The 18,559-nt window shown below is 38.7% G+C and overlaps 1 protein-coding gene across 2 annotated transcripts in view; it reads left to right on the top strand.

Annotated features, from left to right (window-relative positions):
• Window positions 1-112: 112 nt before the first annotated feature.
• Window positions 113-18,559, top strand: part of KIAA0319L (KIAA0319 like) — a 71,744-nt gene continuing 53,297 nt past the window's right edge. Inside the window, exons 1-3 of one of the 2 annotated variants that reach the window (XM_070764431.1) lie at window positions 118-433; window positions 807-944; window positions 7,824-7,992. In XM_070764431.1, coding sequence (XP_070620532.1) covers window positions 7,851-7,992 — 142 coding nt within the window. In that variant the 5' untranslated portion in view covers window positions 118-433; window positions 807-944; window positions 7,824-7,850. Of the gene's footprint in view, window positions 434-806; window positions 945-7,823; window positions 7,993-18,559 lie in introns of both variants that reach the window. The other variant, XM_070764429.1, reaches the window with a different exon arrangement.

Consider the following 18,559-nt stretch of genomic DNA (forward strand, 5'->3'; position numbering starts at 1 on the left):
CGGCGGGAGGAGGGCTTTTTTTCTTCTTCTTTTTCTCCACCCAACCCCTCCTCTCGTCCTGACGGTCGAGAACGCCGATTGGTTGGAGGGGCCGGCTAAGGCGTACGTGGGGTTTTCTTTTTTCTTTTTTTTTTGCGTTTCCGGCTGAAGGGAAAAGAAGCGGAGGGGCGGAGCGCGTGAGGCTTTGCGGCGGCTCTGCCTCCGAAATTGGAGGATTTAGAGGAGGGAGGGGCTGTTAAAAAAAACCAACAACTTGGAGAGGGGAGGGGGGGGGCTTGAAGAAGCTTTTGAGGCCTACCACCCGGCCATGGCGGCGCCAAAGCCGCAGCCTTGACGAATTTTTACCTCAGGGAACTCGCTCCCCGCCTTTTTTTTTTCACCTGTCAGCCAAGAAACACCTGTCCCCTCACCGTGGCCCCGCCATGCTCCCCTGGTAAGTAGCGCCTGCCGGGTTGGGTTGTCTCGGCGCTTCCTCGGCGCCTTCAGGTTTGTCGGCTCCCTTCATGAGGGCAGCTCCCGGGGGCCTCCGTGGAGATTTAGGGTCCCCGGAACCGTTGAGATTAAGGGAGACGGTCCAAGTTCACATGGTCCCCCCACCTCGAGCTCTAGGGCCGATTGTCAACGGAACTTGCCTACTTCCCTCACCGGCCTGTTGTGGATGATGGGACCAGGGCAGCCGGAAGCTCGTGTCCTGGCAGGCCGACCCACTCATTGGAACAGCTGCTTCCCCAAAGCAAGAGCCCCCCCCCTTTTTTGCTCTCCCTCTCTCGGCAAAGTTAAAACCTGGTCTGTTTTTTTTTCGTAAGGGTCTTTGGCCACTTGCTGTCAGTCATTTATTGCTGTCACTGACCAACAAAACAACCAGAGTCACGTTTAGCTTGCTGCACATCAGGTTCAAATCTCACCACTGGCTCAGGGTTGACTCAGCCTTCCATCCTTCCAAGGTGGGTAAAATGAGGGCCCAGATTGTTGGGGGCAAGAACCTGACTCTTTGTAAACCACTTAGAGAGGGCTGTAAGGCACTGTGAAGAGGTATATAAATCTAAGTGATATTGCTACTGCTAGTAGAGCAACTACAGCACAGAGATTGACTAAACCTTCTATAAAATCATATTGCAATACAAGTACAATGGTCATTTTAAGAATCGGGGGTGTAAAAGAGGAATAAGGTATGATGCCATGGATTGACTGGGGCAATTAAATATTTGTTTTAAATTATGTTTCTCACACCTTTGTTATCTGTTAGTGAATACTGTTTACAATTCTTTATATTATTCTGTTGCTTTCCATACTCTAACTTGATTTTTTTACACCACTCATAACACTTTGGAGTGAGGCGGTTTATAACTTGTATAAAAAAATAAACCTACCTGGAGTTTCCCAAACAAAGGGATGTGCAAGCGGTGATGATGACCCTTGACCTGCGATGTCTGAACTGAAATATATATAGAAGCTGAGACAGGAGGAGAGCCTGTGTCCTAGAGGTTAAAGCTACTGCCTTACAGGCAGACTTCCCAGGTTCAAATCCCGGTAAGGGTATGGCTAGCTGATGAGAGCAAAATAGTTTGAAATAGAGCTGTACTAGTCTCCCTTTTCAGTATCAGCAAAAATATGTTACACACACAGTAGAATATAGTCATGGGTAGTAAAGACAGATGTGCCACCAGACCATAATTTCCTGCACTACATCAGAGCATTATGGAAACCCAGAAATTGATTAATCTGTTCTTCAAGGTTTTCAGGTTCCCTGTCTCTTAAGTACCCCTTTTGAAAAAGATGCTGAAGATTGAGTTTGGGTTCTGATTAAACATAGGATAGTCGCCACTGAAGAGTAGATAGCTCTTAGTTAAACAATAAGCCTGGGTGCTACTTCAGATATTTAACAAATGTATTATAGAGAATACAGCTCCTACAGCCTATTACAGTTATTGTGCAAAACTGAACTATTGCAAAACACTGATGTCTATATCACATGTTGTGTTTGTCTTTTACTGAAGTGAAAATACGGGAAGTTTAATTTGTTTTTTTTTTTTTCAAGTGGAAGGAATTGAACATGGACTTGTTGGCATAACAATTAGGAAAAACAGGAACAGCCTTGTTTTGAGGAGCCCATATAGTAGTTATGTTGGATGCAGATTGCTTTTAGGCCCTTGCTGTGGTTATTGTTAATTTGTATTGGTTTTCGTATGTTCTTTTTATGCTCAATGGTATTGTCTTGTAATTGTTTTAATTGTAAGGCATCCAGCCACATGCAGTTTAGATGAGTGGCTATATAACTCAAATGAATAAATGCTAAAATAAACAGTCAAAGGTGAACTTGTTTCTAACAATATAACTTGTTCTTTAATACGTATGCAACCTCTCCACCTGGTGCTCCGTGCACTGCATTCATCTTGAGAGGATTAATATAATTTATTTATTTATTTATTGGATTTGTATGCCGCCCCTCTCCAGAGACTCGGGGCGGTTAACAGCGACAATAAAACAGTGTACAATAGTAATTTGGTATTGATGATTAAAAATCAATTAATATAAAAACCAAACATACATACATACATACCATGCATAGAATTGTAAAGGCCTAGGGGGAAAGAGGATCTCAGTTCCCCCATGCCTGGCGGCAGAGGTGGGTTTTAAGTTGTTTACGAAAGGCAAGGAGGGTGGGGGCAGTTCTAATCTCTGGGGGGAGTTGGTTCCAGAGGGCTGGGGCCGCCACAGAGAAGGCTCTTCCCCTGGGTCCCGCCAGGCGACATTGCTTAGTTGACGGGACCCGGAGACGATCCACTCTGTGGGACCTAACTGGTCGCTGGGATTCATGCAGCAGAAGGCGGTCCCTGAGATAATCTGGTCCGGTGCCATGAAGGGCTTTATAGGTCATAACCAACACTTTGAATTGTGACCGGAAACTGATCGGCAACCAATGCAGACTGCTGAATATTGATAGGAAGACAGAAATGTTCTATGTCCTTACAAATTCTAGGGTACATTTTGGCTGGAAACAGAGACCATATTTTTATGGATTAAAATTGTCAGATTTAATATCTGAGTCTACTTTTTCTTTTAACTAAATAACTCTTATACTGTCCATTGTCATTTTGATAGACAGGAACCTATTTAGCTAAATAGGTCCCTAACTATCAGAGGAGACTATGTATCTGTAGATTGTTGATTTTGCTTTGCTTTTGTCCAAGCAGTCTGTCAGAGGTAGCTAGTACTATTTTGATTGGAAAAATTTATCCACTCCTGTTGCAGTAGAGTTTTCAATGGGGTTATATTTTGATTTTTTTAATGAATTGCTTTTCTGGACTTTCCATTTATCCCATCAGAACTTGCCCAAAAAGTTGCTTATAGAGGCCCAAATAGTAGATTTTGTGACAGACAGGACCAGCTCTTTTGTAGAAATCAGATTTTTTTTAAAAAAGATTTTATTTCTTTGAGAAGAAAGGAACTTTTTAATTTTAAGTTAGCCTTTTATTTTAAATTCTGAGAAAAATAACTTTGAATATCAGAAATTTCAAAGTAGCATCCCTCAAATGTTAACTTTGTTAGCTGTTTAAGACTGAGAAACCTTTCAAATAAGGATATTTTGCTGGATATAAATGTCTTGTTTTGGTTAAATATTTCAGATTGTTAAAAGCTTCCCTAAAAGCGTTCAGTTGGAAGGATTTTTTGTAACTGAACAGTAAATTATATTTGCTGTATTAAGAGCTTTACAATTGTGAAATAGAGTGTTCTGCTAAAACAGTAATGAACCTAAATTGAGTCAAATGAGCAATGGTATATTGATGAATAATGAATATGCATCCATTTGCATAGACACTGAGGAAAGCTTTTAAACTGTGCATAACAAGGAGTCCTTTTCATTTATTAAAAATATGGTATGTTGATAAACATATTCATATGCTATATATGAAAGTATGCCTTTACATTGTGAAATGCTGTATATCTAGTATGTCTCAATGGATACATTTAACATTTCCTTTGAATCAGCAGTGAGTATAAATGACAATTCCAATATTACTTGGATAGCAAATTGTAATAGGAAACTGCTTGAAGTATTTGTTTCATACTTGGTAGGTCAGTGATGCATTAATTCATTTGTTTCACAAACAGGTCATTATTATATTCAGCTAATACTGTATTGCTATACCTGTAGTTGCATATGCAATTTTAACGCCCTGCATTGAATACGGTATGTAAAATACACTTAGCATCATGTTTGTTTCTTATTTATTAAAAGGTCTCAGTGATTCTCTCCTCACTTTAATTCTAGTAACAACTTCTTTTTGCTGTGCTTTTCATCAGCAATGTAGAGTAGGGCGAAGTGACTAAAAAAAAATCAGCATGACTGAGAGATCCCAAATGCTATTATTTTAATAAAACTTAACAGTTAAGTTTTCATACATTAAATGTACTGAATAATTTAGAATATGGCCCATACTTAAAAACATCCAGCAGCAAATATTAAATAAATAATAAAAAATCCTCCAAGAGTTCTTTTGCAGTTTTATCATCTATATATCTTTAATTCATGCTGGCTCTGTTAAAAAGGGCTATTGCTAATATGTTGTAAGCCGCCCTGAGTCTAAGGAGAAGGACAGCATAAAAATCAATCAATCAATCAAACAAACAAACAAACAAATAAATAAATGCTGTAACTCTTTAATTACAAGAAGCAAACAACTGCTTTTTTATACCAGCCAATATTTTTATTACTGCTGTGTCATTAGTAATAAAGATTTTAAAAACAGCTGGAGTTAAAGTTTCTAGTCAGTAAAGGTTTAGATATATGATAGCAACTAATACCTAAATTTTGCCTTTTTAATGTAACCCAAGTATATACGAGAGGAATATCTGGTTTTGCAACAAAGCTATATTCATTGTGCCACGTAAATAAGACAGACTGAACTATGATCTCTTCCTATGATCTCAAGGTGTTTTAATGCATAGTAGCAGTAACCTAATTCTGTTAGTCATCCTAGAGCAAAACATAAAATTGGATGCAAGGCATAGATGAATTCAGTAATGTTATGATATACGTAAACTAGACAGCTCACTGTCAAAATTTAATGACTACCTGTCATACATGGGAGTTCAGGCTGTCATATGTCTTCCAGCATTGTTGACTCCTAATGCAAGCTGAAAATGTACCCTAGAATCCTCTGTAGTATTTCAGGAGCTTTTCAGGTGAACTTTCTGTTCATGTACAGCCACTGCAGCTTTGCACTGATTCTGGCATGGCCGATCCCTTATGTAATCCAATAATGTGATGAACAGGCTATCCAAGTCATCAGAAACAAATTTATGTGTGCCCCCCCCCCTAGAATAATACCAATCTAATCCAGTGCTTGTTGTCTTTCACAATACTGTACATTATTCTGTATAGGAAAGAAAGGGGTATTTTATAATTTTTCAGTATTTAAATTGATTTAACAATATCCAGAGCTAAATTGCTAGTAGATTCTGGAACCAGCAAAATTTACCAGTGAGGCAGTTCAAATGCAGTAATGAAGTTCCCTAAGATTGTAGCTGCCTCTTATTATAATTTTGCCTTGTTTTTCTTTCCACAGTTCATTTTCCATGGCGATCTACAATAACCAAGTTATAAAATTTGCTTTGTTTTGGGAAAGAGCCAAAATTTCAATTTTCATCAGGTTTTCTGTTCCAGCAACTAAATACAACAGTTTTGCTAGTGACCCTAACAGACAGTGCAAGCCTTTGTAGTAGAAGAAAAGGTGGAGGGGCATATTCTCTTCAACTATATTATATCTTGTCACCAGAGTATACAGTTTTGTAACCCATGAACTGTACTGTGGTTATTTTACCAATAGAGTAGAATATATATATAGCTCATGGTTGCATTATGGAGTTCAACTTTGAGCTTGGGTATTTTCCTTTACATGTTTTCATTTTTGTTACCCAACTACTGTACTAGCTAATATCCTCAGTGCTAGAAGGGAGTGGGATTTGCTCTCTATTTATTTACAGTGTTAGTGAGGGTGTTGTTTTTTTCCTTGGTAGTTCCTTGGTGGGGCAGTTTGCTACTTGATTAAGTTGGTAGTTCCTTGATTGTTTACTGCTTCTTAGGTATTAATTCTATTTGCTGTACGTTTTTTCAGGATAGGTAGTCCTTGATTTACAACCAAAATTCAGCCTCAAATTTCCACTAAGTGAAACATTTGTTAGTTTTGTCCCATTTTATGACTTTTCTTGCCACCATTGTTAATTGAATAACTGCAATTGTTAAATTAGTAACCCAGTTAATGAATCTAGTTTCCCCATTTACTTTGCTTGTCAGAAGGTCGCAAAAAATGATCAAATGATCATAAGTTACAATTTTCAATGCCATTGTAAATTTGAACGGTCACTAAATGAACTGTTGTAAGTTGAGGACTAGCTGTAATTATTTTTTTGTATAGGCATAAGACTAAGGAAATTATTTGAGACTTTAAAATTAAGGTTGAATCATTCTTGATAGAATTATTATTTCTGTTCTTCAGATCCCTTGTAAGGAATACATAGAAAAGGCAAGATATAAATGTCCAAAGTAAGTTTAAGATAAATATAGGTGCAAGCTAAGCAGAATTCCATTTAAATTTAATAAAAGGAACATGCCTGAAAGCAGTACAATTTATTCAGAACAGGTAGTCTCTGACTTACAACAGTTCACAGTGACCGTTCGAAGTTACAACAATAAAAAGTGACATGACCATTTTTTACACTTATGACCATTGCACCATCTCTCTGGTCACATCATTTACAACTGGATGCTTGACAACTGGTTAATATTTATGCCGTGTCTTCGGGGGCCAAGTGAGAAACTTTTGTGATCTTTTGCAAGCAAATTCAACGAGGAGCCAGATTCACTTAACAACCATGATTTAAACAACTGCAGTGATTCATTTAACAAATGTTGCAAGAAAAATCGTAAAATGGGGCAAAACTCACTGAATTTCTCACTTAGCAACATAATGCTGAACTCAGTTGTGGTCGTATGTTGAGGACTACCTGTATCCACAAGTGAAGGGCTGCGACTTTATTTAACCTTCAGTTTCTCATTTTTCTAGTAGAAAGAAAGCTCAGGTTTTATTTGGCTAACATTACTTTTTCCTTGCAATTCAACTGGTCCCTTGCTCCAATTTCTATCTTGTTTTTTGGCTGGTGCTAGGAAGTACCACTAAGCAAGTGGTAACATTTAGTTCCACCTGTTTAGCAGATGGACCACATTTGTTGAAGCATAGGTGGAACAAGAAATCTCTACACAGATGCTTTTAACTTTTAAACAGTGGCTAAAGGCTCCATTTAAAAGCCATTGAATTTGCATGCTTTGCTTTGAGTTTGCTTTGCTTGCATTGCATAATTTCATAATATGCTACTGTTTCCAAATGTGGGTTGGTTTCAGTACTGAGTATTTTGATATGTGAACACAGCTGGCCATCAGTAAACAAATGTCAAGCAGGCAGCCTTTAGAATTGTACGCAACTACATGTACTTTGAAAAAAATTAGAATTTGCCACATGTAGTTTTCCTTTCATGTATTTGTTTTATGTTTCAATATTAACTGATTTTATAAATCATCATGTGGCCATAGAGAACCCTGCCATTAACTTCTAAACTATGTACCAGTTAAGACAGCTGTACGGGATTTTTAAAGATAAATTCAGGAGCAAATCTTAGAACTTAATGACAAATAGTAGAAACTGTTTTATATGCTTGGTGTATGTATTCATTGTCTCAATGCAAACAATATAATTGTTTTCCAAAAATGATTGTAATTGGTGATCAGAATATTTAAAAGGAAATTGTATGTCTTTTATATTTAGAGAGTGCTGTGTGTGTCTGCCAAGGCCATGGGGAAGAGTTTGGAAAGCAGTTTCAGCATCAGCTTTTTGAATCCACTGGTACTTATCTGTAGAAAATGTGCCAAGTGTCTGGGCCATCTTCCTCTAATCTACATATTTGTCTCCCTCAGTGCCCTCTCTTTCTGTACAGGTGAGATTCTATGCTTCTTTCTAAGACACTTACAATTGTGAATGAATAAGGATATATCAATCTGTGCAATGTAAACACATTTGATTTACGTTCTATGAATTATCAATGTAAAGATTATGAACACCCATTGCTAAGATTGACATTGTAGGAGGAAAGCCATGTTGGTCTATTAGTAGTCCACAATAAGAAGTATCAGATAGCATCTTGTTACAGTAACACATTTTATTAAATGCATATACATATGTTTTTTAAAAGTGAGCTGTTGTTCCTGAAAGGTGTTGCCTTTTAATAAATGTTGTAAATATGACTGCACCTTGAATATCATTACAGTATCTTGGAAATTGTCTCTTGAGATACTTTTTAAGCAGGAGTTAGACATAGAGCTTCCCACATTATATGATTTTAAGCCAAGGTTTGTTAAGTTGGCACTTTATCTACCTACGCCTTCGGACCATCTGTGTGCTCTGAATTTTCACACAGTGTTTTTTCTCCTTTTGAAATACAAAGCTCTAAATGAGCGTGTCTGCTTCTTGTGAGCGTTTGGGTGCATGTCTCCTAATATAAAATACATGATAAATGATGCCAATTATATATGTTGTATGTAATAGCAGGTATCTTTTTCTTTCCATAAATAAATAAATAAACATACACACGTACACATAAATAATTAAATAAAAATACGCATACACACACACATACATACTTATAGACACACACACACACACCATTTCTAATAGAACAGTTTTGTGACACACAAAACTGATGAGGGGCTATAGCAGGGGTGTCAAACATGCGTCATCGTGGTGGTGTCACATGATGTATCGTGACTTTTCCCACCTTCACTAAACCGAGCATGGGCATGGCCAGTCCATGATGCATCCAGCCGACGGCCAACTTTGATAATCCTGGGCTATAAGAATATGTAAGATTGTTTTGGAGAGAAATAGACAAGGTAAATACTTAACAGTGGGAGAAAGTTTTCTCTTTAAGCAATCAGAGAAGATAAATCAATGACTCAGGTGGAAAAAAAGAGAAGGAGCTGTATGTAGTATCTAGCCTGTATTTGCAAGGTTAAAAAAAAGAGGTATTGCAAGGACAACTCTTGGAGAATAAGTCAATTTTATGGCGTATGGAAAATTGTTAGGATAATTTATTAAACCCTTCTCAAAATAGTGCAGCATTTTATCTCAATTAGTTGCTTTTTCAAAAGGTTTTCTTCTAAAAAAATCTTATCAACTGGAAAAGTGGTATCTTTAGAGAAACTCTTAAACTGACAGTTTTACTTGAACTCATTATGTTAGTAGATAGTATGGTTAAAATCTCTCTTTTCCTCCTAGCCTCTGGTAAATTATCTGGTATCTTTTTTGACATTTGGTAACTGATAAAATCGATTAAGTTGATATGCAGAAAGCGAGTCATTGATCTTTAGCACTGCACATACAAAAACAGTTGATTTGAAAATCTTTTGGATTTGTTATTATTTTTGGTTGGGATACACAGTAAAAGTAGAAATCACAAATTATTTAGTTTGAATGCCTCTTGTTTCTTTGAGATTAGTTTTCTATTTCCTGAATTTCATAAAATTATGTTTTGGTGCTGTCTTTTTCTTGGTGTTTTTTTTAAATGTAAAGCAATTATCTTATTTCAGGAGTGTCCTGAATGCAGGAATAAGACACAGTTGAAGGAATAAATAGCCTGTATTACGATGCTGTTGCCTACTTCTCAAACATTTGTACTAAAGAGTTGTCATAATTCTTATCTTGCAAATACACATTTCCTTGTTTTCTTTAATTCTTCCCCTTCCTCTATAAACATTTAAGCTTTTGTGAGGAAAATGTCCACAACATATTTAAAGAATTCTTACAATAACATTTTTATTCCAGACAACTATGTTCCAAATTTTGTGCATGTTTCAAAATATATACCAAAAGTTTTCTGACAAGCTAAGCCAGGAAACTTCCATAAAGTTTCAGTTTTTTAAAAAAAACTTGAGAAGGGTTTCTCTACCAGAATGTACTGGCACAGTGTGTCTCAACTCTCTCCTTTCAAAATGAGTAAATGTATTCTTGCAACAGACAAACTTCTGTTCCCTCCTGGACAAGTGGATATTGTCTAGCGCTTGGTGTATGGCACATGAAAAAGTCCTGATTGTTTTCAAACAGTAGTGTTATTCTAAATTGTTAAAAACAGTATTTTTTCCAGGAGGTTCCTCTCTTGAAATTAAATATATTTATGTGAAGGAGGAATTTATTAACATGCCCAACTGATTTTTCCTCTAAGATGATTTTATTTTAATCTAGAATTAACATAAGTAATAACACAGGGTTAACTTATCATTATAGCAGTAGTATCCAGCTGTGATCTCTGCTGGAAAGAAGTAATGCTGTAAAGGTGCTTGGCTAGTTTCTGGAGGCTGTGGGGATGACTTAGTGGAGATGAAAAGATTGGGGATTCAACTCCGACAAGATTGATTCTCTAATTCTGGAGATCAACAGAGTTGGTGCATGATCTGGGGGTCAGCCTCAGTTCACAACTTCTGCTCATGGAAGGCAAATATACCGTACATGTCCCAGGATAGTTTTGCAGGATCCGGTCTGGGTCGGTCACTAGGATCAGACGTTTTGTCTTCCCAGCTTCTTCTAGCAGAGTGAAGTTCCCTGAAGATAGACTCCAGCACAAGACAGAAAGCTCGGAAGACTAAATTTCTGGCCCTGGTGACTGACCCAGGTTAGATCCTGATTAGAGATAGTTGAACATTAATTAATAAATTCCTTTATATCAGTCTTCCCATCCCGATGCTCTCCTCTGTACAGACCAATTGTTAATTTTTTTACTGGTGTTTTTGAAACGTCAAAAAGAGGGCCGTAAAAATATTTACAGACCCTCACATCCTGGACATAAATTGTTTCAACCCCTATCCTCAAAACGTGGCTGTAGAGCGCTGCACACCAAGACAACTAGACACAAGAACAGTTTTTTCTCAAACGCCATCACTCTGCTAAATAAATAATTCCTTCAACACTATCAAACTATTCACTAAAGCTGCATTACTAATATTACTATTAGTTTTTCTCATCGTTCCTATCACCCATCTCATCCCACTTATGAGTATGACTGTAACTTGTTGCTTTTATCCTTACGATTTGTTTTAATATTGATTGTTTCCTGATTGCTTATTTGTACCCTATGATAATCATTGTGTTGTACCTCATGGTTCTTGACAAATGTCTCTTTTCTTTTATGTACACTGAGAGCATATGCACCAAAGACAAATTCCTTGTGTGTCCAATCACACTTGGCCAATGAAGAATTCTATATTATATTCTATCTTTTTCAAAACCAGAGCAAATTTCAGAAATTTATTTGTTTTATAATATGGTTTTATTGCTTGTACTTTAGTATGTTGTTTCACAACACAGAAGAGAAAAACTATTCTCTTTTGTGGTCAAATAGTTTAAAAGTTAAAATGCTGGAAAAAGGGCAGAGAAACTCAGGCTGAAGTCCAGCATTGGGTACAGAAGCCAGCTGCGTGACCTTGCGCCAACCATTTTCTCTCATCCCTAATGAGCATCAGATCTGGAATAAGCCTGCTGAAGAACAACCCCCATGTTCCCTCCTGCATTGATAAATTTCACTCAGAGAGCGCTATGCAAAAGAAACTGGAACTTAGTGAGACAACTGCTAACATAAGCACAATAGATAATGGCCACGAATTGAAAACTTTAAAATTAAGCATTTTAAATATGAGGCAGCTGGCAAGAAAATATAATTAGGAATATTTTGCTTTGCCTAACTATATTCAGAAGTTAAATGCTCTTCTTTTCATTTCCTCCCTACCATTCCTTCTTCAAGCTGGCAAGACTATTATGTCCTCTTTTTAATCACACTGTAATGAATTGTTAGGATGCTTGACAGATTAATCAATGTTATTGACAAATACAACATATTATAAGAATTTAGATTGTTCTTTGCTGCAAGTTAAATTTGCCCCTATTGGGTGGGCTCCTCTTGGTTTGGACTGGTAGTGACCCGCTGGTGGCATCACAATAACATCACCAAACAGGAATGGTCGGTGATGGTCTGTGGGCACCGCCATCTTTAAAAAAAAAATTTCCCCTTTTGAGCATGTGCAGAAGCTGTTCTGGCACTTTGCATGCGGTCATCATTTTTTTCCAGCTTTGTTTTTTAAACTTTTTTTTAACTGTGCATGCGTTCGTGCCCAAGCAGTGGAGGGAGCGAACTAGCAGCGAGGTAAGTTAGAACCCCCACCCCTGTTTAAAACCCACCCCTGCATTCATTGCCATCCCGCACAGCCTGCACCGTGAGAGAGAAAAGGGGACAGCTGGGTGGTCCTCTCTCCATTGCCTCACTAGGTGTATCAGACCTAAATTGACCCTCCCAGACAAAGCATTCTGCAGTCTCATCTACATGACAGAATAGAAAGAGAGGAAGAAAGAAAATGGGAGAGGGGGAAGAGAGAGAGAGAGAATGAAAGGGGAAGAGAGAGCGCTCAACTTCCACAGGGCTATTGGGTGACTGCTGCTGCCTCTGCCTCAGGTCCCATGGATGCACCACCTTCTTTCTTCTTCTCTTCTGCTACTTACCGGATCAGTTCGTCCCAGACCAGGTTGTGTGTATGTGTGTGAGAGAGTGCAGATGCTGTGCTGAGACTGATGGGGTAACAGCAGCCCTCCTGTCTTTCTCTAGCTGGGCATAAAAAAAGGAGGGGGTCTTCATAAACAAAGCAGAATTTTCTATTTTATTTATTTTATTATTTTATTTTATTTGTTTATATTTCTATGCCATCCAATACTCTAGGGACTCAGATCAGCTCACAACAAAAAGAACATTTCTGTTTAAAATAACGTAATTGCAGCCATCCATACCTTCATGGGCCGACTTTGCTAGACATCCCCCCCCCCCCGAGGTCAAGGGGCCCAGGCCTCTCGGAAAAGCCAGGTGTTTACAGTTTTCCAGAAGACCAATAAGGTGGGGGCAGTGCAGATCTCAGGGGATAACTGATTCCAGAGAGTCGGGGCAACCACAGAGAAGGCTCTCCCCGTGAACCCGCCAGCTGACACTGTTTAGCTGATGGGACCAGAAGAAGACCAACCTTGTGGGATCCTTGTGGTAGAATGCAGTCTCAGAGATTTTTGGCACCAGAGCCAAAGCTAAAAGAAACTGATGGGGAGAAAAAGAGATGGTAGGAACAGGGGAAGGACATTTTTTTCATTGTTTTAACTCTGCAGCAACATCGTTCCCAGCTACAGCTTTCTCAGCTCAGCAGCAAAGCTTTTTTTTTCTTTTAAGGTTAGTCTCTTAAAAGAAGGGGGGCAGGGAGAGAAAAAGAAGGCGATGTGGGATTATGGCAGGTGGGAGTGGGGGTCGTCTTAGTTTCATAGTACTTAATTTCATAGTACTCTTTTGCAATATTTTAGCACACTATATGTCTTTGGAGAGGGGTGGCATACAAATCTAATAAATAATAAAACAATAATAATACCATACCCAAACGCTTTTCATTAAAAAAAATCATCCGGTAACATATGGTCAATATCTTCTTCTTATGGTTCATTGCAATCAATCAGATGTTCAGACTGGATTTGCCATTTTTGTCTACATGTCAATTCCTTCCCAAGGACTATAATAGGCAGATGTTAAAGTTTAAGGTGTTACAAATATCATCACAGAATATAAGCTGTTTCATGTAAAGCTGTCTTTTGCAATTGACTGATGGTGAATTTATCAATGCCAATGGTGTTCAAGCGGAATCCCAGCTGTTTTGGAATTGCACCCAAGGCACCTATGACTATTGGTACATTTGCTTTCTTTTGTCACAGATGTTCTATTTCTATTTGCAGGTTTTTGTATTTTGTTATCTTTTCCAGTTCTTTCTCTTCTCTTTTATCATCACCAAACACTGTCACATTCATCATCCAGACTGTCTTTCTAATCGACGGTTGTTAAAAATCTGGGGTGTTTACATGGCAGCTGCCTCTCTGTTGGAATTCAAAATCCATTCTTCAGTTTTATTGTCATAATAGCCAGTTTAGTGAAGTAGTTAAGGCCCCAGACTACAAACAAGGAGGTGAGTTCTAGTCCCACATTAGGCATGAAAGTCAGCTGGGTGACTTTGGGTCAGTCACTCTCTCTCAGTCAAATTCAACTGAAAAGGTTGTGGTTGTGGAGGATATTTGAGTGGGAAATATTAGGTATTAGGAGTCCAAGGTGGTTTAGTGGTTAGAATGCAGTATTGCAGGATGACTCTGTCCACTGGCTCAAGGTTGACTTAGCCTTCCATCCTTCCAAGGTTGGTAAAATGAGGACCCAGTTTGTTGGAGGAAATATGCTGACTTTTAAGAGAGTGCTGTAAAGCATTATGAAGCTGTATATAAGTCTTAAGTGTTATTGCTATTGCTATGTTAGCCACTTCGATTTGTCTATCAAAAGGTGAGATATAAACAAAATACATACTGTATTCTTAAGTGTTATGATGAAGATAAAGGATGATACTGAAAGATTTTTCCAATTATAACTTAATTGAAGTGACATTTGATACAAGAATTTCCCAGTTCATTATAATAGCATATTTGAGATTAGGAAAGAAAAGATATGCAAAGAAACATAAGCATAGAAACTGTGCCCTTCTATTTAATATTTGCCTTTCTATTTTTGCCTTTCATTTTGATGCAATCAAAATCTTCTGAAGCTAACTTCTGGTGAAATAATTAGTACAACACTGAAAACTGCAGGGGGAAAAAACTATAGTGCATAGCAAAGAAGGAAAATGCCTGTTATTCAGAAATAAAACCAGAACGGGAGAAGAGAAAAACATTCAGGTGCTTTTCAGTTCTGTTAAACTAGGGAGAAAACAAATTCCTTTCCTCTCTTTTTAGAGTCAGGTGAAAACTGATCCCAGGGTGGTTCAGTGGGGATTTGGCAGTACAAAGAAGTTCAAGATAAGATCATTAAGTCTTTCTCTCCACTCCCAGATTCAGTGTGTAATTGGCTATCCTGGGAGCCTGGACAGACAACAATATTTAACTGTCCTCCTGTTAGTGATAGGAATTCAAAAAGGCTCCAAAGATTAATGGATATGATTCTATAATCATGACTAGTAGTGTTTGCACTGTGTTCATTTTTGCCTGAAACCAACCTTCCAATGTACTTAACAGAGTTGGAGGTTTTCTGGTCCAATACCTGCACAAACAGGAGACCTTATACCATTTCAGACAAATGGCTGTCTAGTTTCTTCTTAAAAGCTTCCAGTGATGGAGCACCCAGAACTTCTGAAGGCAAGCCATTCCACTGGTTTACTGTTCTCATGGTCAATAAATTTCTCTTTAGATCTGGATTGCTTCTTTCCTTGGTTAGTTTCCAACACTTACTTTATGTCTTGCCTTTAGTTGCTTTGGAGAATAGACTGCCCCCACTTCTTTATGGCAGCCCCTTAAATATTGAAAAGACGACTATCATATCGCTCCACGTCCTACCTTTCACTAGACTAGACATCCCCAATTCGTGTAACCATTTTTTATGTTTTAGCCTCCAGTCCAGTGGTCGGTTCCCACCTGTATGCCCTGGAGCTCCGTTCCTGTAATACCCTGCAGATTGTGTGGTTTGCACGTGACGGCTCTGGTGTTGTCTTTACCGGTCCGTCGCACGGCACCATATTTTTTTGGGAATATTTGGCTTTAATTTGCTTCCTGTGCCTGCACAGAAGCAAAATCTCGTGAGGGGACGCTCACGTGTGCATTATTATGCATGAGTGGAAGTAAAAAATCACCAGAGTTGCATGTGCACGAGCATCCCCCTGTGAGATTCCAGCACTTTTTTGCTTCCTGTGATTGCGCAGAAGCAAAATTGCACGAGGGGGCGTGCTCGACAGCGCCCAAATCGTCAGGATGCACGCACAGCACACCAGTAGGCAGGTGAGAGGAACCTACCCCTGCTCTTCTAGACTTCTAATTATCTTTGTTGCTCTTCTCTGTACTCTTTCCAGAGTCTTATTTCCAGATGCCAGAAATTACTTATTTGAATAACTGCAACTTAGAAAGTTAGTAACTGGAATCTGGAAAAAAAAAAGTTGGAGGACTGGTGCAGTGAATGGCCACACAACCTCATAGGAGAGGTTGGAGGTTTACTAGCTCAAACAGTGGAGGTATTGCAACATAGGTTGATAAGGGTAATAACTCTACATATTGTCTGAACAAGAATCAAACCAGCTCAGTTAATAAAGGCGACAACCAGAAACAAATAATTTAGTAAATATTCTGTACTGCTGGAAACCAGAACAGCTCTGAGCCCCTTAAAGAAGAAACAAGCTCTTCAGGGAGAGAAAGAAAAATGGGCTTAGCTGAAGATGCGCCTGGCTAATGTATCCCTGAAAGACAGAGAAAATGCAGTGGTATTCTATAAGAAGATGAGAAGAGCTATGGAACAAATATGTCTGATAACTCATGCCAAAAACATGGGTTAGGAATATAACAAAATAATTTATAGAAATATAACATCTACTATCAATTATCAGTTCTAAGTAACCGATGTGATATCAGTGATACTGCCAGAACAGATATAGTATTATCACTGTAAATATAGATGATCTATGAAGAATACTCAACTAGAAAGTTCAATTATTGTTCCTATTCAACTTGCTGGGCCATAGAAGAGAATTGGGAAACAACAGAAGTATGGTGCAGGAAAAAGACTAAAACTATTCAAATGATGTTAGTGGAAGATAATTGACTTCAGGATTGTGATCAGAAGATACACTGATGTGGTGGAATCTCGAGCTAGAGTGGGGAGGTATGAAGAGGGCATTGAGCTTAGAGTTGGTACATTGCAGAAAGCACCAACATGGCTGGCTTTACTCTGAAGCCTTGTCTGACTATTCCCAAGAGAAAGCAGTCAGCCTGGCAAGATTTTTGTAAATGAACATTGCAAACATAAAGGGATAACTTTCCATCATTTCATGTTCTGCTTATGGTTCCTTGTGCCTGACACCTGGTGGACTGCTGGCACAAAATGAGTTGCATTTCACAGGACTGATAAAAATATATTTGGCTTAATCAAGAGGGCATTAAACTGAATTCTGTTGTGTTCTGAAAAAGAAAATAGTGATGGAAGGAACTTAGATAAAGCCTTGCACTCTATAGAGGAAAGTGGATATGTGGTTTTTTAAAATATGTAATCAGGAATAACATTGGCTCTCAAGCTTCACACCTTTGTTTTCTGTACATTCAGAATACAAAAAGTAAGCAGGATGAGCTTGAACTCTTGTGTACAGGAAAGTAAATATGATTTCATAGCAATAAAAGCGCTTGTGGAACATCACAGTTGGCAGATACAGCTGTTTAAAAGAACGAAAGCAATGGAAAGGGAGGTGAAATTACTCTGTGCATTAAAATATGTGTTTCCCAAAAGAATCAGGGAATGAACTTTCAAAAATGTATAAATTATTGTACATGTACTTTATTGTACAAACTACATGTTGTTGTTATTGACTATTGCTTATACAACCTGGGTGAAGGATGCTTTCCAAACTAAATCTTTCAAGGAGACATGAAGCAATAGTGATGGGTAATTTTTATTACCGTGATAAATATTAGAAGGAAGATCTGTCATACACAAACCTTCTAGAAAATTCAAATTTATAGGCTGCCCACTGTTTCAATTCCTGACATGTCTTATAACTTTCTTCTACATAATTCAAGCTTAACTGCATTTTATTCCTTAGGGAACGACGAATAATTGAGGGAAAGTTGCATGAACGTTACAGAATATTGTTTAAATAATACGTGAATGTTCACATTAAAAAAAACCCTGAAGCCAAATATAATTTGAACAAGAAGGTCTTAAGAAGCCCAATTCCAGTGGGGGGAAGAGGAGAGGGAGGAGGAAATACGGATAAAACCAATGACAGGCTCAGACTCAACCCTGACAAGACGGAGTGACTGTGGGTTCTGCCTCCCAAGGACACTTCCATCTGTCCTTCCTTTACCTTGGGGGGGAGGGGACTTTTGACCCCCTCAGAGAGTCCGCAACTTGGGCATCCTCCTCGATCCACAGCTGACCTGGGGACATCATCTGTTGGCTGTGGCAAGGGGAGCATTTTTCCAGGTTTGCCTGGTATACCAGTTGCGGCCCTACTTGGACAGGGAGTCTCTACTCACAGTCGCCTATGCCCTTATCACCTCGAGATTCGACTACTGCAATGCTCTCTAGACGGGGCTACCTTTGAAGAGTGTTTGGAAACTTCAAATTGTGCAAAATGCAGCCGCTAAAGACATGCCCATGTCTCTCCAACACTCTGTGGACTGCATTGGTTGCTGATTGGTTTCCGGACGCAATTCAAAGTGTTGGTAATGACCTATAAAGCCCTACATGGCATCGGGTCAGATTACTTGCGGGACTACCTATTACCGCATGAATGTCAGCGATCGGTTATGTCCCACAGAGTTGGCCTTATCTAGGTCCCATCAACCAAGGGGAAGAGCCTTCTCTGTGGGGGCCCCGGCCCTCTGGAATCAGCTCTCCCCAGAGATTCATACTGCCCCCAGTTACCTCG

The sequence above is a fragment of the Erythrolamprus reginae genome, chromosome 11 (genome assembly GCF_031021105.1).
Source record: "Erythrolamprus reginae isolate rEryReg1 chromosome 11, rEryReg1.hap1, whole genome shotgun sequence".
NCBI classification, from domain to species: domain Eukaryota; kingdom Metazoa; phylum Chordata; class Lepidosauria; order Squamata; family Dipsadidae; genus Erythrolamprus; species Erythrolamprus reginae.